This window comes from Notechis scutatus, chromosome 3 (genome assembly GCF_049901735.1).
Source record: "Notechis scutatus isolate UNSWTSFEM ecotype Mainland chromosome 3, rNotScu1.2, whole genome shotgun sequence".
In the NCBI taxonomy this organism is placed as follows: domain Eukaryota; kingdom Metazoa; phylum Chordata; class Lepidosauria; order Squamata; family Elapidae; genus Notechis; species Notechis scutatus.
The window spans coordinates 195,890,260-195,916,086 of NC_142011.1; the positions used below are offsets into that span (position 1 = coordinate 195,890,260).

Here is a 25,827-nt window from a genome sequence, read left to right on the forward strand (position 1 = left end):
CTCTACATTTTTGTGTATGTTTAAAGCCAACCCAAATAATGTAACCCAACTTGTTTTCCTTTTTCGGGCTTGGTTCCTTCCTATATGAGCAATGGATTGCAGTGTTCCTCCGATGTAGTAATTTGTCAGTCATTTTAGCAGTGCAATTCTTGATGTTGGGAGTTGGGAACTGCATTTGCAAAATTTCTAGATAGCAGAACACAAGGCACCTGAATTTTTGTGATCAAACATGCTATTTAGGTCTTTCAGTATATATATTTCACTGGAAACATCAGATGAACAAATGGTCCTCTTTATTTAATGAAAACAAAATGCTTAGAATATACCCACCACATAATCAAGAAAACATAATGCTCTTTAGGAAGTTTCAATTCGTTTGAATACTGCACATTTAACTGCAAGCACAAGGCAAAATGAAAAGAAACCCTATTAAATGAAAAGTAAACAAGTTTATTTCTGTAAATTAAACTGCACAGACTAATCAGTCAATTTTAAACCACCTGATTACCATTCTCTCCCACTGACATTCACAGACAAGGATACAAATATCACTACTCCTGAATTGCTAAAGCAGAAAAACATGCAACAGTGGCAGGAATTTGTTTTACACTAAAATCAGCGGATTTGGGGGGAGACAGCCATATAAGTCAAGGCTTAATATTTTGCTTTATTTTTCTTCTAAACTCTCCTTTGCTCTCATCTTTGTCAATTACTTCCCTTCACACCACTCTTCTGTTCGGCATCATACCGGCCCAATTCTCTTCCGCATCCAACAGAAACTTTATCCCGTTTCCTAATGCCTTCTGATCAGGAATGGAGTTTGGCCTGATTAATATTATGCTTGTTTCTTGTTTAGAAAGACAAACAAGGTCGGACGTTCACGGGTCGAATGAGGAATAAAGCCCAATTTTCAGATATACTATGGCAAAACAAACATGCACACAAAACAATTCGGTGAGAATATTTGGTACTGGAAATCTGAGAATGAAGATGGCCAATACTTGCTGCTGAAGCAAGGTGCTTTAGACACTTTCCAAATTGGCTGCATTGCATGCTATCTACTATTGGTGATATCAACTTGTAGGGTTCACTTTGATCTAAGCTGCCACCTGGGTAATTTAGTGACACTCTCTGTCTAGAGTGGGGGGAAAACTCTGACCATAAAATGGGATCTGTACATTGGCCTCACCAAAATCTCTCTCCATCATTCCTTTCACAAGTCAACATTTGTTCTAACTGGCTTTGCTCCAGTCACCCGGGTACAAATTATGGCCAAAAGACAAACAAAAGCAAGAAAGTTACAGCATGGTATTTCCTAGGGCAGCTGTCACCTAACTACATTAAAGTCTGGAGTGGAAGATTTTGTGGGTATCCAGAGGCGATTTGTGCCATGCGTTTCCGAAGGCTAAGAAAAATACAAATCCAAAAGCTGTACACCGCATCAGACAGGTAATTAAAGGAACAATCCAGGTGAAGGAAACCAACAAAGAGGGAGATATGGTAAAGGTCAAACATTAGTGTTAACGTGAGATCGCATGTCAACAATTTACATTTTAAAAAAGGAAAAAAACCCTTATAAAAAAGATGTTACTAAGACACAGCCACAATAAGTTAAGTGCTTCTGTAAAATAGCATGCTGCTTCTTATTGTCTCTAAATTCCTATATACTTCGACAGCATAGTTGTATATCTGAGGTACATTAGTTTATATATGTATAGATAAACATTGTAAAAAGGTTATTTTTTTCCATCCAGTTTTTTGTCTTCTTCCTCTCCAAGGAAGAACAAGGGAAACATTCCTAAAAGGCAGCCAATGGTCACTCCAATAGCTTTACCCTAAAAAAAAAGAAAGAAAGAGGGGAAAAAACAAAGAGAATGGGATGTTGATTTAGGATCAAATCCAATACTGAACATCCAATTAACATCAAGTTATGTACAGGTGGTCCTCGACTTACGACTACAATTGAGCCCAAAATTTCTGTTGTTAAGTGAGACATTTGTTAAGTGAACTTTGCCCCATTTTACTACCTTTCTTGCCATCGTTGTTACGTGAATCACAGCAGCTGGTCAGTTAGTGACCTGTTTGTTAAGTGAACCTGGGCTCCCCGTTGATTTTGCTCGTTGGAAGGTCACAAAAGGGGGTCACGCGCGTCTGAATTTTGATCACATGACGATAGGGATGCTGCGAAGGTTGCAACTTTGAAAAGTGGTCATAAAGCCACACTTGTCAGTGCTGTTGTGATTTTGAATGGTCACTAAATTATAACTGTTGTAAGTCGAGGACCACCTGTGGTTCAGGATGAAGTTTTCAGGTTAAGAGCTTATCACTTTGCACAGGAAACGACGTGCAATTAAGTAGATCTGAAATCCTCTTGTTAGAATCAGTGGTGTTCAGATTATGGGGCCTAATAATCTACCCTAAAAGATTCTGTTTCTATTTTTACCCCCACAGGAATAACCGATAATAATGCATATGTAGTTGGTATCCAAAGTCTTGTGCTTAGGCAATATTGGAAGTTGCTGTTTTTCTCTGTCTTGGTTTCCCTTGTGCTGCCATCCATCAATACACATACTCACCAAGTGTGCACTAACACGTGTTTGCCACATATCCGCTTGTTTGGGGGTGAGATCAGGAATTGAAAGGCCTAATCTGGAGGCCACAGCTTCAACATAGCCTGCAAGACTTGGGAGAAAAAAAATACATATACAATTGAGCACAGGAATCTCTGAAACATACCAATTTTGCTTAATTTTGCTTAAAAAAATAGTGAGCAATTAAAGAGTCATGCTGTAGAATACTCTGCATTGAGAACCCAGCACCAATAAACACAATAGAAAAGGGACCATTTTAAATCTTGAATGTAATATTTTGCATGATTCATAATTTGCATAAACATTCTAATTTAGGTATAGCAAAAATATAAGCCCGCTCCTGTCCTCTTTGGTATTTTTTATCATTCTTGCCTTTTAAAAAAATACTTAATGTGAAATATTTTTGGTTCAAATCATTCAATTCTTGTATCATGCTAAATTTATTAAACCTCCTTAACTGCCCAATTTTCCCTGGAAAAGCAGAATATAAATTTAATAAAAACACAGCTCCCTGGAATCTTCCGGTTTGTCGGCTTCATGAGCGGCAGGGATTTGCGAAGCTGCGCGATCCCTGCCGCGCTAGCCGTTTTGGGGCTCCGACCCAGCCGGGACGGAGCTAGGCTGCCCTGCAGGGGCAGCTGAAGGTAGGGGGATCCGGAGAAGGGTTTGGGGTGCTGCAGACCCCTCCCTGACCGGCAGAACCCCCTTTCCCAGGACGGTGCAGCGCGGTCCGTAATGGCCGCCACAAAGAAGCTGGCAGCCGGGTAAGAATGCGCAGGAGGAAGTGGAGAAAGTGATTGAGAGGAGAAAGTTTTTCTTGGCTCCTAGGACTCTAAGACATATTTAATAAAATTCCTGAAAAGTATGACTTTCTGAATGATACCTGCCAGAAGAGGAAAAAGCGGCTGCTTGAAGGTGCTGAAAGGATAGCTTTCCTCTTTTCCTACGGAATAAATAACTGGATATTAAGAAACCTATTTTTTTAGGTGGAAATTGGTTTTAAGCGATGAGTGGGAAGAGAGAGGATTAAAAAGAAAATATTTGTATGCTAAGATTTGTTGGAGCAGATGCCTTAAGGATTTGAAGACTAGAATATATTGTAACAAGACTTTAAACAGATTTGGACTTTCTTTCTCTTTGATTGATATCACCCCAGAAGGAGAAAGTGAGAACTCTGCCTTGGTTTGGACTGATTGATAACTTTGGGACTGTTTTATCTTTTTTTATTTTCTTTTGAATATTCTGGTTGTTGTAAGAAGAAAGAAGGAGAAAAGAAAAGAAAAGATTTATAATGGCTCTTTCTGTTGAGGAACTAAGAAATGGTGTGGAAGAAGCTTTCCTTTTCTTAGAAATGGCGCTTACTAATTATCAACAAAAATTACAACAGATGAAGACAGCAGAGGAACAAGAAAGAAAGGAAGGAGCCATCTTTAATGAATCTCAGAATTTGATCCAGAAAAAAGGAAGAGAAGAAAGAAAAGAAAAGAAGAGAAAAGAAGAAAACTAAAGGATTTAAGGACTTAAGATCTAAAAAACATTTAAGAAAGGGAAAAATAAAGTGCAAAACCAATATGATGATTGTAAACAAAGGGGAAAAGAAATCGACAGAGAAGGGAAGCCGGTAAGGCAGAGGCTAGAAGAAGGGGGTAGAAAGGTTTGTTGGGAAAAGAAAGAAAGGGAAAAGGTGGAGAAAAGCTACAACGTTTTGAAATTAAATGGAAAAAAGGAATTTTTATGGATAATGGATAAAGTATAATTTAAAAAAAAAAAAAAAAGATTTTGCAAGGTACATAAGATGAGATGGTAGTATTGCAATGGTTTAAGAGTTGATAAGAGATTAAAATGTTAAAATGTTTAAAAATGATTGGTTTTAAAACTTAATAATAGGAGAGGTTTAGAATATTGTTTTAATTAAAGAGTTTAATAAAATTATGGTATTGATGTTATTATAAAATTTTTATTATAGTATTTCTTTTTAATATTTGGATTTATTCTCTAATTATGCACTTAATTGTGTTGGATGTATTAGTTAGATAGAATGTACCAAGCAAAATCTGATTGGGTATTAGATATTATTTTAAAGATTAATTTGATTAACTTAGGGGGAGATAGAAAGGCATCATACTCTGATTAATGATTTCAGGAGAAACTGATTTTCTTTTTTTTCATAAGGGATGAGACAAAGGGATGATAAAAATGGACAAAAGATACAAATATAATGATTTAAACTAAGATGATTAATTAAGGTAGAATTAAGAAGTGTGAAATATGTGGAGAAGTTAATATAGAAGGCTTAGAATGGTAAATAAAATAAGTAATGATATGTAAGATGAGCATGAATATAATTGAAGTCCATGAAGAGAGAGACACCTGGGTCCAAGTTACTTTCCAAAAGATATTTTTTTATGTTTTGTGTGTTGTGTGTATATGTCTTTTTGGGGAGAATTGGTAAAAACTTGTAGAAATATAGAATGAGAATAATGGTAACTAAGTCAGAAAGAAACAGATGAAATAATAATAATGATATTGAATAAGAGTAAAGAGAAGTAAAGAGAAATTGAATAAGAGGTTTTGGTATATTATATGGAAATGGTTTAAAACAGAATCATAATTTATCTGACTTGTTAAATTTACAAGGGAAAAAGGTTTAAACATGTAATGAATAATGATAATTTGTGTGTTTTAAAAATTAATAAAACTTGTTTTAAAAAAAAAAAAAAAAACACAGCTCCCTGCTAGATTATTCTTTGGGTCATACTACAATGTCAACTCCTGAAGTTCCCATTCTTCTTAACATAAATGCCGATTCTTACTTGATTTGAGAACTGGGTTAGAATTCAAAACAGAATGAGGAAATATGAACTTAAGTTAAGGCAGGTACTAATCTATGAAATTACACCTTTTGCCCCAACACCCTAACTTGAATTGTAGTTTCAAGCTTCATTACTCTGTACCAGCCTATCCTCAAATCCCAATAAATATATCAAATTTAAAAAACTGAAGGAACAAAAACATTTCCATGGTCAAATCAGATTGTTAATTACTCAAATTGTTATGGTGCTTTTCCAGGTACCATTCTGAGCTAAGGCATTTTGAGCTTCAAATGGTGGTGTTAACAGAAAAATACTGCAAGTTCATGAAAAAATATATAATTAAATTTACCCCAATCCAGCTAAGTCTGAGACAAGATTTCCCAAGGCAGCAGCTAGATAGATGGAAAATTATAGCATTATATAAATTAGTAACATTGCAGAAATACCCAGAAAATGTTTTATAACCATATTATCGCTTAAAACTAAAATTCTTCTGAAGACTATTATTGGATATATTTATATACCTCATAAAAGCTGCTTTTCAACATAGTATAAAAATATAACATCAATCAGCCATCATGATTTTTTTTTTTAAAGTATGAAGAACGTCACAAATTTAGCAGGGTAATTTACAAAATTGTTCAGTAATTGGCCATGGTTGATCCCTAGGACAGGAAGCACTTCTAGGTTATTGCTATTAAAAGTGAAGTAGCTCCCTCAGATTTTTTGGGGGTACTCAGAGAATCAGAAACACAGTCCTCAGAAGAGGAACTTGAGGGGGGAAAATTCTTTTAAATGGGCCTAAGAAGAGGTTTTAAATAAAAAAGGGACTTCGATTTGAGCCCAGGAACGAATTGAACCAAGGAAATTAATATAACAATACCAATTGTAAAATACTTTATGTCTCACAATGATTATACCTCCGTTCTCCACTCTTTAGTATAAGTATGTGTAGATGATTAGCTCCAACTAGAAATCAAGCATCATGAAAGCTACACGTTATTTTCTGCAGGTATCCCATTGGCCTCTATAGAAAGGGAATGCTGATATGACAGATCTTTTATCTGCTCCAATAATATACTGTTTATATTCTCTAGAGCAAGATCATGGCAAACTTTGATCTACAATAAACCAACATTCAAAACTCAATTTAAAACTAAGTACAGTAGTGTTTATTTTATTTGAAGAAAGCATATTCTATTTCTCAAAATTATACCAAACTTTCTAAAGTCAAACTACTAAATAATACGTAAAGGCTAAACCAAATTTCTTCAAAAGCTGGAAGCAAAACGAGGAGGCCAGTTCTTCATATGGAGAATCTGGGTGTATATATTGTATCACGCTAAACCACAGACTGTTAAACCGTAACAGCAGACTTAGCCAAAATCCAACATCACAAAATGGTCTAATGCCAAGTGACTCATCCTTTAATCTTTTTTAAGAAAAGCAATCAAAAAGCTGAGTCCAAACAGAAGGACGGGTCAATAGAAGCTCCTTTCCTCCAATAATACGTATTTTTCTTTTCCTCACTTTTTCCTCTCCTCCCCCCAAAAAGTGCAAGATCTGCTTCTTTTCTAATGAATTGACAGTTGATCTATTGGTTGCAACGAAATCGATCAACTGACTTGTCACCAGAGGCTGATATTGTAGGTTGGCTCAAAGTCTCCCAGCTATTTTTCATGCCTAAGACAAAACTAGAATTCACAGTCTCCTGGTTTCTAGATAGGTGCCTTAGCCACTAAACCAAACCATTGTTTCCTCCAAAGACAATAACAAATCATCCAATTATTGTTCAGACAGTATGTCATAATTGTTTCCCCTTTGCAAAAAAAAAAAAATCCATACTCTTTCAATTACTTCTACAAAATAAACTACCCCATATTTTTGTATCCATATAGGGAAATGGCTGTCAGATAAAGCTATTTTTAAAAAAGAATAGAAATGCTATCTTATTTAAAGATACAATTTCCCCAAAATTGTGTTGGAAGAAGTAGAAGAAAAATATCAGGAAACTTCAGACAAAGGTGTAAGTGTTCCTAATTTTATCTCGTGATAAAAGTTTCCACTGATGTTAAGCACACGCTTTCCTCAAACAGCAGCAAAGGGTTCTGTGATTTTCACTGTGCACAGACCCTTCAATGATAAACAAACAGCTATAAAAATCCACATAAACAGCAATGACCTTGATTACTTGCCTGCCATGGTAGAAATTCCAAGCACAATCCCTATTGATAACTCTATCTGTGTGCCCTAAAAATAACAGAGAATTTCATTATCACCCACTCATTATAGACAAAGCTTCAAGAATGCGAGTGTAAAAAGGGGGAACAGGGCACACCTGCTCACCAGTTCCTCTAGAACAGCGGTTGCCAACCGATGGGCCGTGAGAAAATTTTGGTGGGCTGCAGAGAAATCTCACCCCCAGAGCACCCCTCCAAAGCAATTAATCCAGGCTGCACAGAAACACAAGGCTGCTCCGCCCACATGGCCCGCGGGAACCCTCCCCGCCCACTCACTCCTTACCCGGCAAACTTGTCTGCTAAGTTGCTATTTTTCCTTTTTCCGACCATCATTTGTTCTGCTGTGCCTGGGAGATTTAGATTAGCTAGGAAGTAAGAAATAGTTGGATTTCTTGCTTTCTAGCTAAGCACAGCCAAACCTTCCTTAGGACTGAAGGTCTGCTTGCAAGCAAATTCAGTGCAGACTTACGGCAAGCAAATTTGAGAGACTGAGCTAGCCGATGGCAGATAGATAGATCACTGAATGATTCTGTGAGCAACTCAATCTGCCTGCTTTGCCTGATTTTGGATAAAAAGTTGCTTTTTTATAAAAAATTCAATATTTACATACATGGTGTGTTGTGAGTTAATTTTGTGAGTTTGCTTGCAAGCAAATTTTATGTGACAGACTGAGCTAGCCAATGGCAGATAGATAGATTTCTGAATGAATCTGTGATTCTGTGAGCAACTCAATCTGCCTGCCTGCTTTGCCTGATTTTGTGTAAAAGTTGCTCTTTTTTTATAAAAAATTCAATATTTATATATTTATATTTACATACAAGCAATGCCCAGCCAGTCACATGACCACCAAGCCACACCCACAAATTAGGTCATGCCCACAGAACCAGTTAATGGTCCCTGGGATCTAAAATTATGAATTTGGTGGTCCCCGAGGCCCAAAAGGTTGGTGACCCGTGCTCTAGAACAGGCGTGTCAAACTCAAGGCCCGTGGGATGCTTAGAACTGGCCCACGGTGCCTCTGCCAGTGAAAACGGAGCTTGGGAGGGTCGCGCCCCCCCCCCGAGCTCTGTTTCCACTGGCAGGGGGTTGAAGGAGGCGGTCGCAGCTGAAAATGGGGCCCGGGGGGGGGGCATGTGCAGCCCTCCCTGGCTCAGTTTTTGCTGGCAGAGGGCTAGCAAAACAAACTAAAAACAAACCAAATGGAGAAATATTTCCCCTTTTGTAATTCATGCAAGAAGGGACAGGAAAGGAGAAAGGGAAAGAGGAAAGACTGCAAGGAAGGAAAAATAAAGAGGAGTAGGAAGAAGGAAGGAAGGAAGGAAGGAAGATTATGAGAGTGAGGGAGGGTCTGACAGAAGTCCTGTCTTAGTACCTAGTCACCACAGGTGACATCAAGCTGGCCACATCCACCCTGAACACACCTCCCCCCCTCGAGGTCAAACACAACCCGGATGCGGCCCTCAATGAAATCCAGTTTGACACCCCTGTTCTAGAAGACCCCAAAGCAATATGCATGTTACTGCATTGATATAATGGTGTGTTAAAGCAGAACTGAAACTAGCAATGCTTCATTGCTGCAATACTACAAATATTTCAGTATATATAAAGATTGGTATCAAGATGACTTACCGCAGCAATCATAATGGCATTATCAAAAAATCCAAAGCCTACAAAAGGTATTGCATTGTGGAAGAACACTAGAACAAAAGAGAGATGTATAATGCTTTAAGTACTTTAAATTGCCGTTTGCAAAATTATATTAAATAATATGACAATGTTTGTTATTTATCCAAATAAGGGTCGAAATGTGGTTAAATTCCCAGGCACGACACTGTTTCTATAAATAACCCAAACCAGGAGGGGCTTTTCCTAGTCTCTTGAATACAACTAACCACCAGCAACCTGCATGCAGCGATCGCCAACCCCAAAGTGACTATCTCTGAAAAGCCAGATCCATTCTGAGTACTTTCTAGATAATTCCATCTGCAGTAGGGTGATGCAGTGGAAAAAGCAGCACATACATCGAGGAATCAGTGACAGTCACTGATGGAATTGCTCTGGACACAGCTAAAAAAGTGATTTTAGCCAATCTGTAAAAAAGATAGATGAGGAAGAATTCAAAGAGATCCTCATCAGAGAAGAGACCTCTGCTATAGACCCTGAACTGGCATGGCTAATACTGTCCCCCCAAATTCTAAGAGTGGCCACACTGCAGTTCTTGGAGGCTTTCAATCCCTTAACCCACGGAAATATCTGACAAACAAACAAATAAACAAACAAACAAATAAATAACACAAAACAGACACTAGCATTTACCATGTTTCAGTTGTCCAGTGGATGGTGGTGCAACTTCCAGCTTCTCTAAATTTAAAAAAAAGGAATTTATAAGCATAGAAGTATTTGGCGAGTTATTTTGTACACAGCAGTGTTTAAATGTGAACACATAAAATAATAATTCTGATGAAAAAATATAGGTAAGGTAGATTCTCCACAAGCTTCATTGGAATTAAAAAAAAAAACACCCATCTCTTCTGTTACCAAATATGACACATTTTTACTGAACTTTGTTATCACTATAACTTTGTTGTCACTTTGTCCCACAATTTAAAATGGCTTTTTGTATTCAAGGAACAGGTAAGATGCTTTGAAAAGCACCTTCCCCATTTGAAGAAAAAAAATCATATATATATATATATATATATATATATATATATATATATATATATATATTTATTGGGGGGGCAGAAATCATTTATATTTTCATTATCTAGATAAAACCCATCCTTAGCCAGGAAAGGCAGAACTACTTTTACATCTGAATTAGCACTATAAAAAAATATTAAACTGCCCAGAATAATTTTGTAATGTTTGTTTATGGCTGTCAAATAGTTCCATGTCAGAAATCTTTATCAATTTCTACTGACTTCAAGGATTATTCAGGAAATAAAAATTATTTTAATTAACAATGAAAGAAATTGCTTAAGCAGTAGATCACCAAAAATTGGCAGCGTAACTAATATTTACCAGCCATAGAGAATTAAGGATGTCATGAGGAGGTATCTGGCAACCGTATGGTAAAATTTATCGTAATTTTATGAAGTTTAAGGTTTGGGGTTATTAAATAAAGATTTTAATTTCTGTTTGCAATGTGTAGTATATTTCTATTTAAGCTGCTTGGATTCACTTGACTGAAAATATACAGACCTGCACCCTGAATCTGTTTTTGTGAAAAGCAACCTATGGGTAGTTGATTATTTATTTATTTATTTATTTATTTGATTTGTCAATTGTTTACAAGATAATAAGTACAAGTGTATACATAGTTGTGAATATATGAAATGGGTACATATAAGAAAAATAAAAGAATAAGAGAAACAATAGGACAGGGACGGTAGGCACACTGGTGCGCTTATGCACGCCCCTACAGACCTCTTAGGAAAGGGTGAGGTCAATAGTAGACAGTCTAAGGTTAAAGTTTTTGGGGTTTGGGAAGAGACTACAGAGTCGGGTAGAGTATTCCAGACATTGACCACTCTATTGCTGAAGTCGTATTTCCTGCAATCAAGTTTGGTGCGGTTTACTTTGAGTTTGTATCTGTTGTGTGCTCTTGTGTTGTTATGGTTAAAGCTGAAGTATTCATTGACAGGTAGGACATTGCAATGTATGATTTTATATACCATGCTTAAGTCGGACCGAGACGAGGCGTAGTCGAGGTTTTCTAGTTTTAGAATTTCGAGTCTGGTGGCATAAGGTATTCTACAACGGGTAGAAGAGTGGAGAACTCTTCTTGTGAAATACTTCTGGACTTTCTCAATTGTGTTAATATCACATACGTAATAAGGATTCCAGACTGATGAACTGTATTCGAGTATTGGTCTAGCAAATGTTTTGTATGCTCTGGTTAGTAGTGAGATATTACCAGAGAAAAAGCAACGTAGGATTAGGTTAACAACTCTTAATGCCTTTTTGGCTATGTAGTTGCAGTGGGCTCTAGCACTTAGATCATTAGAGGTGAGTATTCCCAGGTCCTTTACAGAGCTTGGGTCATCAACAAGATCTTGACTATTCAGCTTGTATTTTATTTTCTGATTTTTTTTACCAATATGTAAGACAGAGCATTTATTTGTTGAGATTTGAAGTTGCCATATGTTAGACCATTCAGATTATGATTTAACAAAAGTACTGATCATGGTTGGCAAAGAATTACAGCAAATGGATATCATTTAATCATGTTTCAAACAAGTCAGGTGTCATGAGTAATATTAAGTTATGACTCCTGGTTTGCAAATCACAGCGGCTGCATTCACAAATCACATTCAACAACACCCACAGTCCATTGCAATTTTGAGTAATGGGCACACACAATTATATATTGCATCAAAGTTAGCTCTTACTGGTGACTATTTAGCACAATCTAACCTGTTTCTCCATGCAAAGCTCCTGGAGTAAGAGGAGGAAATAGAAACAATACAATGCAAAATAAATACTGTATATGCCAGTTCAGAGCCTCTGAGAGAATGATGACCTGACATAAAGAAATCTACATAGACAGAATGAAGGATTTTGTCTTCCCTGAATTTACCTTCTGTGCCTCAAATCTGATACTATTTCAGAGTATATAATATGTATTCCCTCTGCAATCTGTTTGTTAAGAAAGCTGCTTGATGGTGAGAATCTTAAATGCCTTAGAAAAAGGCATTTTTTTCTCCTCTTTTTACAAAGATTTTATTCAAGAATCCTTTAAAAATGGCACAGTACAATAAAAGATGTTTGCACTGCTGGATAAGAGGCACAGGAATCAAATCAATATTTTAACCTTATTTTAATAAGTGGAATATTCTCTCAGAAACAGATTATGAGAACTAAGGCTTCAAATGAATGTTTCATTTGCAGGTTTTACATGAATATGCAGATATTTATCAAAACATACTTTTATCAGTAACTTCCTGCCTTTGGCCTCATTAACACAAAAAAGTAGTTATCAAACATGGATAAAAAATCCCAGGAGCTTGGATATGTACTTTCCTGTGGTAATATTAAATATTAAAACTAACCCACATTCAAAACGTATAAATAAATGTAACATCTTCTATAATGTTTTCAACCTTTCTTACAAATAGTCCTAGACTTATGACCACAATTGGAATCGGAACTTCCAAAGCTATATGATGCAGCCCTTAAGTGAGTCATGCTTGATGTTGTGACCTTTTTTGCTGCAGTCGTTAAGCGAACCCGGCTTCTCCCATTGATTTTGCCTGTTGGAAATTGCAATACCACTTAGACTTATACACTGCTTCACAATATTTTTATAGCACTCTATTAAGTGGTTCTAAACAGAGTCAGCACATTGCTTCCAAACAATCTGGATCCTCATTTTACCCATCTTGAAAGGATGGGAGACTGAGTCAATCTTGAGCCAGTGAGAATTGAACTGCTGGCAATGGGCAGAGTTAGCCTGCAATGCTGCATTTTAACCACTGCACCACCATGGCTCTATAAACCCTCCAGAAAGGTTGCAAATGGCAGTCATATGATCCCAGGACTCTGCAACCATTGTAAATACATGCCATTTGCCAAGTGTCCAAATTCTGATCACCTGAAAGTACGGATGCTGCAATGGTCGTAAGTGTGAGGACTGGTCATAAGTCATTTGTTTTCAGCACCATCACAATTTCGAACCGTTGTTAAATGAATGATGGTTAAGTCAAAGACTACCTCTATTTTCTCTTCTGTTCTGTGCTACAATCACATCAACTCTTGGTAACACTTTGGTATCACACCAGAACCTAAGAAGTATAGCATGAGTGCCAAGTTTGCTGTGTCACATTGCCATCATGTGACATTTCGCGACAGTTTTCCCATTCGTGGAGCTGAGGGCGTGGACTGCGTGTGATGCATCCGGCCCATGGGCCACCAGTTTGACATCCCTGAACTATATAACTTGCATTTGTGTTGGATCCCTAAATGGAGGGGGATGAGTAAGGACATGCTTGTGTTATCAAGTTGTAAACCAGTCACCCACATTTGAATCATACTTTGTCTGGAACACATGCTGGAAAATGTAAGAAAATTATCAGGTGGGCAGGAATACCTTGACTGGGGGGGAAAGGATAAATGATGTAAGACTTTCCATTCATAAAAAAAATACATCAGAAATGAATGAAATTTCAGCCAGTGCAGAAAAAGCAGTTGTTTTCATTATTACAGTAATAATTGGAAGGCCAGCAGTAACTTTTCTCATATGAAGTGAATCACATATGTAATTAATTAGTTACAATTGCAACAACCATTTGTTTCAAATGCAAAAGAGCACAGTAAGCGACTGGGGGTGAATTTCTAAATCTCATGCAAATAAACGCTGTAGCTTAACGTTAGATGTGTTCCAAAGCCAAATGCCTCTTCAAAAATATCTTTTAGAGTAACAATATTAATAAAATAAAGACAATCTTGCAAGCAAGCAAACAGCAGAAAAACACGGCTGTTCTCAAGGTTCAACTACAAGCAGGGCGTGGTCATAAAATGACAGATCATTTCGTCTGACTGGGGAGAATTCTTCAAATCATGGTTTGCTATTACATCCAGACAAGACAAAGATGTCAAAATGTCCAAAATTAAACTGAATATAACCCATAGTAAAATATATGTTAGAGGCCTTATCAGAATGTATAAGCTTTTCAGATATTGCCATTCTCACTTGATCTAAACTAAACTGCAAGCAAATTCTGATTAAGAATTTGGCTAATGATTCTTTTAGAGCAGTTTGGCAGTTAATTGGGATAACTGTTATTTTAGAAGCAAAAATCCTTATCTTCTTACTGTTACTCTGAAAGAAATCAAATGCTGATACAGAAGAAATAACCGAAAGCATTTATATCAGGACATGCGAGATCATTTGATGGGGAAACATGTATGGTTATGTGACCAGCACCATTTTCTCACATCATGCCTTGTTTTATCAACAAATAGCAAAATTTACTGTACCCAAAGCCCTAGGTATTTCTGCTGATGCTACCTGTTTCACTGACATCTTAAATGGTACCAGCGGTTTAGGAAATCTGGATGCTAAAAAGTTTTCATACAAAAGAAACATCACGTTATTTTACTTTCAGCTGAACATTTAAAATTTTCATTATTCAAATCTAGAATCCCAAGTTTATTTGTTTAGAAGTAACAGTCACTGACTTTAATGGATATAAACTTCCTTATAAACACTGTTTATCTTGCATCTCTCACTGTGTCACTAATAGGATGGAACATTAAACTGAAAATGAACCTTCACTTCACCTTCACCAAATTAAATATGTAACCATATTCTCATTTAGTCTGGTCCACTGCACTTCATAAAAAACACTTGTACAAACATATGAATTCTCATGCAAAAAAAAATATGAAATATTTGTGATTTGCAACAGGAAATAGCTTAACTGATAGTGAAGATTTTCTGACTTGAATTGTAAGGCAGTATTAGTTCATTACGAAAATAAAGCACAATCCATGGCAGTACAGTCTGTTTTTTCATGCTTCCAACCCATCTTGTTGTATTGACCAGGTGATGTTAGGGACATTTTCACACACCATTTTCAGTCCCACCAACTCATCACAGACTGATTCCCAATATCCTGTGGTTTTCCTTACCAATGCCATTCTTGCAAAGTTATAAACAACTCGTGCAACAATCAGTCCACCATTCAACTGAGCAACACTGTAGGAAAAAAACTGCTACCCAATAAAATCTACACTCCCAGGGTACCTTAGAGCTGCATGCTCTCACCACATCTGTTTTACATGTACATGAGGCCATACTGTTGATACACATTTATGTATCTTGTCCTTTGACTGGACAAGCCATGCTGTTGCAATCACGTCCCAATGCTTAGACCCTGTGAAACTTTGAACATGAAAGAACAAGCTCAACTCAACCAGGCAAAATTGAGTAGCGGTGGGTGTCTGGGCCGCTTGGTGCTGGGAATCCTTCAGCTTTGTTCCTGAATGGAGCTAGATTGCCTTGTTTAGGTCTTGTGTGCAATCTACACAGGCTCCACAGCTGCAGCTTGAAAAACAGATGGTAGCTGTGGCCAGGAGAACCTTCCCATGGAATATCTGGCACTAGCTGCACCCTTTTCTGAGTCAGAAGGCACTTCTTACAATCATTTATTTGGTCGCTTTCAGGTGCATCTTTGCAATGTGCCCTTGAAAAGCATTTGGAAGATACAGAATATAGCAACACAAGGAATAATGAAGACTGCATCGTGCCCATGTTATTGGTTGACTTCCAGGTGCAATTTAAGCCAGTGGCTGACATCTTTAAAGCCCTACATGACTTAGGTCATTTGGGAGACTACCTGTTTCCTTTTTTTTTTTTTTTTTGCCCATCTCATAAATCTGACAGTTGGCTCATTCTTTGTTCCATCAATTCAACAATGTCCCCTAGCAGGACTCAGGTAGTAGACCTTTTGTCCCCACCTTATCAATTTTAAAAGAGCCTTATAAAAACATGCCTCTTTTCCCCAGCCCTTGAATTAGGCTGACTGGAGGACTTCTTCGTCTGGGAAAAACCTTGTAGCAGTAATTTGTCAACAAGTCCACAAGGCAAACAGGTGTTTTAGCTCCCTGCCAGCAGGCCGGCAACAACCATCAATTTTACAATCAAACATTTGGTTCTTAAAAAGCCCAGACTACGAACTAGAGAACTCTCCTCAAATATTGTCGCATCATAGTCTTTAGAGAACAGAACTTCAATTTCCAGATGGAATATGAATTCATAAGAATTTCATGTAAATAGAGCAAGGATTATTTTTGCAAGTACTGGAAAAATGAAGATATACCGCAAGATGAAGAAATAGTCAAGAAAATACTAGATTGTGCAGAAATGGATAGATTGACATTGAAAATTAAACAGAAAGAGGATGGAGAACATTATCAAACATGGAATTTATTTTACCAATGGTTGGAAAAAAAGGGGTGGAGATTCAGAATGTGATTTGTATTGTTAAGCAAATTAACAGACAACACGATGTTTATTAAGCACTAAGAAATGTATTTAATAGAAAACCAATAAAATAAAATAAAAATTAAATATAGAATTCCATATAAATACACACTGCATTTTATAAACTCTTAGTGCAAAGCTGTACTCAATGTTTCTATTTCTGGTCTTATATTAAGTAAAATAATAGCCCCAGTCTCCCTACAATGCTTATGATGTGATGGGAAGTTTCCAGAAAGATTTTGGACAATAATTAGTTGCAAGATCTGTGATATGCATGTATCCTAAATGCAAAAGTAATCACATAAATCAATAGTGTCCAACCTTGGCAAGTTTAAGACTGTGGATTTCAACTCACAGAATTCCCCAGACAACCATCCCAGGGAATTCTGGGAATTGAAGTCCACAAGTCTTAAAGTTGCCAAAGTTGGACACTTCTGAAGTAAGTTTTTGCAAGTTGGAATAGTAAAGCTCTGTAGTTTTCTACATTATTCCTTGTAATTGTTTTGTAATATTTGTAATATTATGGTATGATTCACATGTGGATTTGTGTAGCATTTAATCATGTTAATCTAGCATGATTGATATCACATTATTATAACAATTAACATAAAAAGAATTATGTCTGATTATGCTTTGAATAGGTTTTTTTTAACCAAAGTAAGGGACACTTGTATCTGCAATCAAAATTTTTATTTCTGAGTTGCTACCATGTCCTCCCATATAACACCTTTTTCAGGAAAGCTGTTCAACTGTTCCTATTTTTATACTTTATGTTATATAAGCAATTTATTTGTTAATCCAATTTAAGTCTTCATTTCATCTATTTTAATAATTTCTGCTCTTCTTTGGGCGTTATGAGAGAAAATTATGGAAACTGTTTTACATGTCCTGGTTGAAAAATGTGTGACCTACTTTGATTCCTCCATGTAAATGTACCAAAGGAATAATCGTGGTACAACATTAAAGCACAGATCACTGAATCAAATCTAGTTATAGAAAGAAATTTTTCAGCCACTACTACTCTGTTTCCAGGAACATTACTGGATTATAGTGATATTTCGGAATAATGGAAGCATAAAAGCAAATGCTTTTGTTTTCTACTATACAAAATTCTATCCAAAATCAGAACTGTATGATATTTGATTGATCATAAAAGTAAGAGTTAGCATGTTTTTTGTTTCAATTATATTCAGACTGAAATTAAATAAGGAATTTAAAAAAAAAATCCTTTCCAGTAGACTTGTGTGTCATGTGCTATTCATTATCATCTCACCCCTTTGAATGGTCTGTGGCTTTCTCAATCTCAGGTCCTTTACCAGATGCGGATTATGCGCAATGCCTTATATATTCCCAACATTGGAACAGCTGGACAGAGAGCTCCAATATTGTTCCAGTGTTCTGCTGGAGCCACTTTCCCAGCTTAGGAGTCACAAGGTGGCATGGTCCTACCACCCTGGGGACAATTTTGACCTTTACTTTTCCACTTCCTCTCTAATTCCTCTTTCAGGCCCTAGCATTTCTCCAGGTTTTTCATACTCCTCCTTCCCGATGTTGCTGTTTCTTGGCATTACTACATCCATCAACACTGCTGTCTTCTAGTCTTACAGATATCTGGTTCATTGGCCAGTACCTGGCCTGTTTGGATCCAGAAGACTCACATAGTCTTAACTCTCTTAATTCTTCACAACCTTCTGTTGAATCTCCCACCTGGAGTTGGGAAGATTTAGACCAGGGGTGTCAAACTCACATCGTTACAGCGGCGTCACGTGACATATCGAGACTTTTTCCCCCTTCAGTAAGCCGGGCATGGGCGTGGCCAGCACATGACCCACCCAGCTCGCGGCCCAGGAGTTTGACAGCATTGATCTAGACAAGGTGTCTCCAACCATAGCAACTTTAAGACTTGTGGACTTCAACTTCAGAATTCCTCAGCCAGCTTTGCTTAAAGTCTTAAAGCTGCTACGTTTGGAGACCCGATAGACCGTACATTGTGCAAATGTTTTTGTACACAATGCCAGAGCTTTCATTGTGCCATTCAAGTGTATGCTATGCCTGTCTGCATTTTACACCCAGCCAATATGTGTTGAGACTGTCTCTGTGGCCTCTTAGCCTAGTCTGCACACCGGATCCTGTCCACTGTGGTAGACTGGTCTTGTGTTGCTGTGAGCAGTGCTGTCTTTTAGTCCAATCCCTGGTAGGATTTCCTATCTGCCACCTCAGCTGTCTGTTGATGCAAAGGCTTTCTGGTCTTGCCATGGCGCTTCCTCTGCGTGATCTCCCTTCCATGTCTGCTGCTGTCTCAGGCATTCTCTCAGCAGCTCATCTTTGGCTGCCATCTTACTCATGTACTCCTGGGATGCTTTGGGCTTCATCCAGGACAGTGGCTTTGGCATTCACCAAACCCACCAGCTCTCTTTCTCCTATCTATTCCAGAACAAAGAAGGAATACACTTATAAGGTTTTTTTTAAATTTCACCTTTGTTATTTTTAATTAACTCAATGCTGTGAAGTGAATTCACAATTCTGTTGTTCTTATTCCTCTGTGAAAAAAAACAATACCCTCTTTAATACCATATATAAGACTGAGGGCTTACTTCAGTTTCAAATTCTGACAGGCTGAAAATCCAAAACAACATTTCTAAATCACTGCAAATGAAAAATATCCATTAAAAAAATAATAAATGCGGACTTTCCACCACAGGGAAGGTACAGGATTGAGGCAAAATCAGACACATTTTTTTCAGCAAAACTGATTTCTGAATACCCTAGAAGAGAGCTAGCAGTAAGAGTCTTCTTATTCCAGCACCTTTGTTGCATATTTTTTCACTAAGGAAAGTGTGAGTAAACATATAACAGAAGTGCTGAAATGAAAGCCCTCTCTGAACAAGAAATAGCAATTATAAATCACAACAACCCATTAAAAAATAGCAACATGCACATGGTAGTGCATCACAGAAATTATGCACTTGCTGCCTGGTATCTGATACAAGTTTCAATATTTGTGTCCATTGTCCCACAATCCACAAACACCAATTTAAATAGGCTTCAGACTTGCAGCATATTAGCAAAACTGGCAGGTGGGATTTTAAACTCCAGGAAAATTACTTACCGTTCTATTTAAAATAGCCTGTAATTAAGAAAATAAGAACACATAAACATACACGAAAGGAGATGGAAAGTATTTGTTCTAGACTTAATAATTATACCCCAGTCTCTTATCCCCCAGGCTAGGATCAGTCCAAGCATTCAGTTCCTTCAAGGACACCATTATATGGATCCAGGTCAAATGCTAGCAACTTCCTAAATACATAAAATACAAAACTTCGGCATAATAGTTTGCAGTTAATAGTCTGTAACAGATGAAAATAAAAAAAGCAAAGCAAGCAGTTTTGATATTTTTCCATTTGAAAGGTTGACATAGCTGAAGAATTGCTAAAGAGTGAAAAATCAATGTGAAAATAATAGACTCATAGTTACTTTAGACTTCAGCACAATCACACGTATGCAGACTGAAACTCATAATTAGCTGTCTTTTTTTTGGAAAAAGCTGAGTAGGCATTATTTGTACTATGATGCAACTCACATATGTAACTGGCAATTTAATGCAATTGCTCATCGTTAAGATTAATTCACACACCATGCTATGCCAGCCAGTATTCGCTTTAATTGACATTTGTTGATTAAGGCAGGACCCTATTTTATTGATAATCCTAACCTATAAATCACAATGATTTGATATCAATATCAGGCTCTTTCAAAGTGAACCAAACTACATTAAGCAAGATTTAGCATAAAGTGTGAACACAACTTAAGCACTTTGACGCTGGAAATATCTAGTCATATTCTGCAAAAACAAATTTGTTCATTTTAAGATGTTATTAGACTATCTTTGCTACGTTACACTAACACAGCTTAGAGGTATGAATTAATGTATCTTAATTAATTACATCTGTGTCAGATTTCTTCTTTTTAACCAGTATCTGTTAATACTAATTGCACTTTTCTTCCCTTTTTGTTTCTTCTGATGTGAATAATATAGATTGCAAGCAGTTAGAGATGTATATTCTATTTCTTTGTGAAATGTTATTCATAGAGGCTGAATTTATATAATATAATGTTTCAATTCAGGCAACACTGTAAGCCAAAACAAAAACTACATTATGATGTAACATATGTGAAGCCAATCTCTGCTATAAAATTTAAATAAAGCTGCCCCAAATTGCTCCAATTAAAGTCTCAAAATAAGATCAATCTTCAATGAGGTATATTTATATTCTATTCCTTTAAAACTTAAGTGGTTGCTCTATATTCATAAGCTCTCATCCATTTTAATAGTCAAGACATTTACAAATACAGGTAGTCCTTGACATATGACATTTGAACCCAAAATTTATGTTGCTAAGCAAAACATTTGTTAAGTGAGTTTTGCCCCATTTTATAACCTTTCTTGACCCAGTTGTTCAGTGAATCTGGCTTCCCCATTGATTCTGCTTGTCAGGTGGTTTCAAAAGGTGATCACATGACCCCAGGACATGGCAACTGTCATAAATACATGCCAAGTTAAGAAGGATCCAAATTTCAATCACATGACCATGGGGATGCTGCGATGGTTGTATATATGAAAAACAGTCGTAAGTCACTTTTTTCAGAGCTGCTGTAACTTTGAACAGTCACTAAACAAGTGGTTGCAAATGGCAATGACATGGCTGGTTGTAAGTTGAGGACTAGCTATAAAGGGCACAATCCAATGGCAGTGTTTTACTGATATAATTGTTCTCAGCAAAACTAAAGGAATTACAGATAGTCCTTGGCTTATTCATTTAGGGATCAAAGTTACAACAACATTGAAAAAACTGACTTATGACTGATCCCGACACATATAACCATCACAGCAATCCCACAGCACACGATCAAAATTTGGGTGCTTATATTTTTGTAAGCCGCCTTGAGTCACCACGTGTGAATAGGCAGCAATATAAACCTCCTAAATAAATAAATAAAACAGCATTTATTTATGATGGTCGCAGCATCACAGAGTCATGTGATTGCCATCTGCAACCTTCCCAGCCGGCTTCTGACAAGTAAAGATAATGGGAGAAGCTAGATTTGCTTAATGACCATGTGATTCACTTAATAACTGCAATGATTTGCTTGTCAACCATGGCAAATAGGTCATAAAATACAGTGCAACTCGCTGAAAAACTACCTGGCTTAGCAATGGAAATTTTGGGCCCAACTGTGGTTGTAAATCAAGGAGTACCTCCACATCACGTAATTTTTACTTGAAGGATATGCAATCTTCCAGAACATCATATATGTCATATAAATGTGTAGCGTGGCAGTTCTCTTCAAGTTCCACTGAGACATGTGCATCTGTTAGCTGCTAATTACAAACTGCTAATTAGCACCTCCCCCCCAAAAAAAGCTAGGAGTAACTGACTGTATCATCACAATGCAATGCAACATGGTTATTTAGTACCACTCTACAGAAGTATGCCTCCTTTCCAGTTTTGTTTATCGGGGCTAAAAGTTATTGAAGAAACTTGTAGTCTACGTAGACTTTCAGAAACAAATAGTAAATAGTTCAATTGATTACATTTGAAGGAGAACCATAATCAACACTGACAATGAACATGAACACTCAGATGTTTTGAACATACACATTATATTTCTTTTTGGGGTAGGCAACATTATGCAGAGTGCAGAAAAAAAATAAGCCAAAGAAATTGAAGGTACACAAATCTTGGGTCAAAATACTACTTTCCCCTATATTTTTGTGCATATTTTACTAACACTTGACACAATATTCTTCAATGTCCTAGCTCACATTTTTAAAAAATATCTCGTTTGCTTTGGCTTTGATTCCTGACTGAAATTAAGCCAACTCTGTGAATGCTCTAGATGGTACCTGTTTAAGTTCCACTGCTTAAAACATCAACAAACCAATGGAGGCTCCATCAAAACATTGTTCTAGTCCCTGTATGCAAGCTGCAGTTGGACACTAACAGGCAGGGAGGATAAAAATTGATTTAAAAATAAAAAAAATCATTTTTTATTTTTATCAAATTTATTTTAATAAAATGCTTTTGGAGTAAAAATCTATCTAGTTTTCTATTTAAGATACATTAATAATTATTCAGCATGAAATGGAGCTTAGTTATGTAGCACGAGGCTATATATTCTGCAATATTCGCCAGAAGGTACTACCTTGTTCTGCCAGCGGGCCTGGGGAACCCAGAGCGCATGGAGTCCATTAAATAGCTTGTATGATCTCTTGTCATTGGGGCAGGAAATGGGGGATGATTTTGTTATATTGTACTTTATTTATTTGATTCTTTGTTAGTTTTTATTGTTTTAAATGTGGTTTTATATTCTGTAAGCCGCCTCGAGTCGCCATGGGCGAATAGGCGGCAATATAAATTCAATAAATAAATAAATATTGGGACTGTCGGTGAGTCAACAGAAGGTCAAAGAAGGAGCCACTGTGGGAGAGATGACAGTTGCTCTTTAAAAATTATGATATATATCGAGTTGATTTAAATCAAGCCTTTTTACTAGTGATTTAAATAGACTTGATTTAAATCAAATCCACTCTGCTATCAGGCACACCAATGAACCATAAGACAGAACCAGAACAGAGGGAGGGATATGCGCACGTGCTGAAACACCAGAAAAAAACTTTAAAAATGGATGGAAACTAATCAAGGAGAGAACCAGCCCAGAACTAAGGAGAAATTTCCTGACAGAACAATTAATCAGTGGAACAACTTCCCTGCAGAAGAAGAGATTGGACAATCCTTTTTTCTGAAACTATGCAAGATTTTCTCTGCTTGGTGGGGAGGTTGGATTAGAAGACCACCAAGGTCACTTCCAACTCTGTCACTCTATTTAAAAAAAAAACATTCAGATTACAGATAATCAGAGTTGGAAGGGACCTTGTAGGTCATCTAGTCCAACCCCCCCTCAAAGCTGGAGACCCTACACCATTTCTGACAAATGGGAGTCCAATCTTTTCTTGAAAGTCTCAAGTGATGAGACGCAAGTTGTCTCAAGTGATGTAGACATTCTACAGTATTGAAAACACTCTACTCCTCTAGAAACCATTGTTTTTGTTCTTTTTAATAAAAGAGACCTGCCCAAAGAGGCAATCAAAGTTGCACACACAGTCTCTTCTTGCACCATAGTCTGAAACAGCTAAAGGAAAATATGAGAAGAGGCCCATTCAGATATCATTTAGGGCACAGCAGCCGGTATGGTAACACTCATCTGGCACGGGATTCAGCTGGAAAAGCAAGTAGCAAGCAAAAAAAAAAAAAAACCTCACAACTGCACGTGCACAGCCATCAGCTGCCACCACAGAGGATCCTCAGGGAGGAGAATATTTTCCTACAGCAAAATGCAGGCATGCACACACCTGCTCAGGATTTGGGAGCTTTGCTTGTTTCAATTGCAATTAATAAGCGGAATGACAGGCTCCCAAAGTCGGAATGGGACAACTTACCACGCCCAACTCGCTGCGAGACAATTTAACAATTCTAATTGTTTAAAGTAAATAATGTTAAGATTTGCATTTCATTCGTGGAATAACAGAGTTGGAAGGGACCTTGGAGGTCATCTAGTCTAACCCCCTGCTCCAGCAGGGAGAGCCTATTCCAAGTATTAGCCTGTACCTATTCTGTCCCTCCTTTTTGCATCCTTTTTTCCCCCCAATGATTCCATTCCACCCCTGTATTTCTTTGATAATAGTCACTTTCGTCCTGCAGCGAGTTGTCCAGCAGCAAGTTGGCTGTGGGAAGTTGTCATACACACACAGAGAGATACATGCCCCGGACCCAGTTTGGTTAATTTGGATTTGTCCTAGGGAGAATCGCCAAAGCAACCCTCAAGAGCCGATGCATACATTCCCAAACCAGTCTCTCTCTCTCTCTCTCTCTTTTTGGTCTCCATCTCTGGCACCGACTGCGCGCGTACACGTGTTTTACTCGACTTCCCAAGAAAGCAAGCCTTGCACTCCCGCCCGCCCCTCAAAGCGCGCTTCACACACACCCCTTTCCAAGAGATGCGTGTTCGCAAGGACCCCCCTCCCCACCCAGCCAAGCGGAGCCACAGCCAAAAGCGCGGCGCCCGGGGTCGGTTCACACGTGCGCGGGGGTCATTCCCGGGTTTCTCCCCTCCCTCCCGTGGCGGTGGTTGTGGGGTGGGGGTGGGGTGGCCCTCCTCACCTTGCGCGATGGCGATGGACTCGAAGCGGTGCAGCTCCCTCAGCAAGCAGCTCCGCTCCGTCGAGTGGAGGCTGTAGATGAAGTCGCGGGCTCCCTGCGGCGTGTTGAGCGCCTCAATGGGCTCCTTCTTGGGGTGCGTGCCCAGCGGCCGCGGGGAACCCAAGCAGGAGGCCGCGGGCGGCAGCCACAGTCCGTCTACGGGCCTGGGGGCGCGGCGGAGGGCGCTCAGGCGCCGGCGGAGGAGCAGGAGGCAGCGGCACTCGCCGAGGCGAGAAGAGCCCAAGCGCAGCGCCAACCGGCAGCTCAGCCACGTCGGCGACGACATGCCGCCCGCCCGTCCGCCCGCCCGCCGGCTCGGCTACCGGCGCTGGGAAGGAGAAGGGCGGCAACGCCCAGCCGCGGGGAAGGCGGTGCTCATGAGTCTGTCCCGAGCCTTTTCTTGGCCGCCCCCTGCCTGGCGGTCCCGGCGACTCAGAGCCCGAGGACGGCTCCGGCCAGCCGCCACATCTCCCCTCAGACAGCAACCGCAGGGGCGACGAAGACCAACCAGCTCCTCCCGCCTCGCCTGTCAGGCGGGACTGAAAGGAGGGAGGTGGCCGCCCGGCGTCACGCAGGCGCACTGGCTTCACCTTGCCAATGGCCGCGGCCCCGCCCCCGCCACGCCTTCCAACCAATGGGGAGAGAGAGAAGCCTTCTCTTGTCGTCTCCACCCTCTTCCCGCTGCTCCTAATTAGATGCGGGGAAGGATGAGACTCCAGCCACGCCCACCTTCCTGCAGATCACCGCCCCCCCCTTTTTGCTTCCTTTGATTATTGTAGTTGGCTGCAAAAATCCGGGTAGCCGTTGAGTGGCAGCCCAAAGCCTCCATTTGGGGGCGATCCGGATCTTTGCAACTCAAATCAGACAACCTTCCCATCGCCAGTGCGCGCTGTCTCTTGAATGCTCTCTCTTGGGTGTGGTGGTGAATTCACC

The 25,827-nt window shown here is 38.6% G+C and overlaps 1 protein-coding gene across 2 annotated transcripts; it reads right to left on the reverse strand.

Annotated features, from left to right (window-relative positions):
* Positions 1 to 276: 276 nt before the first annotated feature.
* Positions 277 to 25,458, reverse strand: TMEM65 (transmembrane protein 65). Of its 2 annotated transcripts, XM_087962167.1 has the most exons (8): positions 24,856 to 25,435; positions 14,626 to 14,706; positions 9,961 to 10,005; positions 9,274 to 9,341; positions 7,600 to 7,654; positions 5,754 to 5,796; positions 2,577 to 2,682; positions 277 to 1,835 (listed from the first exon to the last, which is right to left on the reverse strand). In XM_087962167.1, exons 1-8 carry the CDS (start codon positions 25,178 to 25,180, stop codon positions 1,737 to 1,739), a joined length of 822 nt encoding a protein of 273 aa, XP_087818293.1. In that variant the 5' UTR covers positions 25,181 to 25,435; the 3' UTR covers positions 277 to 1,736. The 2 variants fall into 2 exon arrangements, with proteins under 2 accessions (XP_087818293.1, XP_087818294.1); XM_087962168.1 differs by lacking the exon at positions 14,626 to 14,706 and having other exon boundaries at positions 24,856 to 25,458.
* Between the last annotated feature and the right edge of the window lie 369 nt (positions 25,459 to 25,827).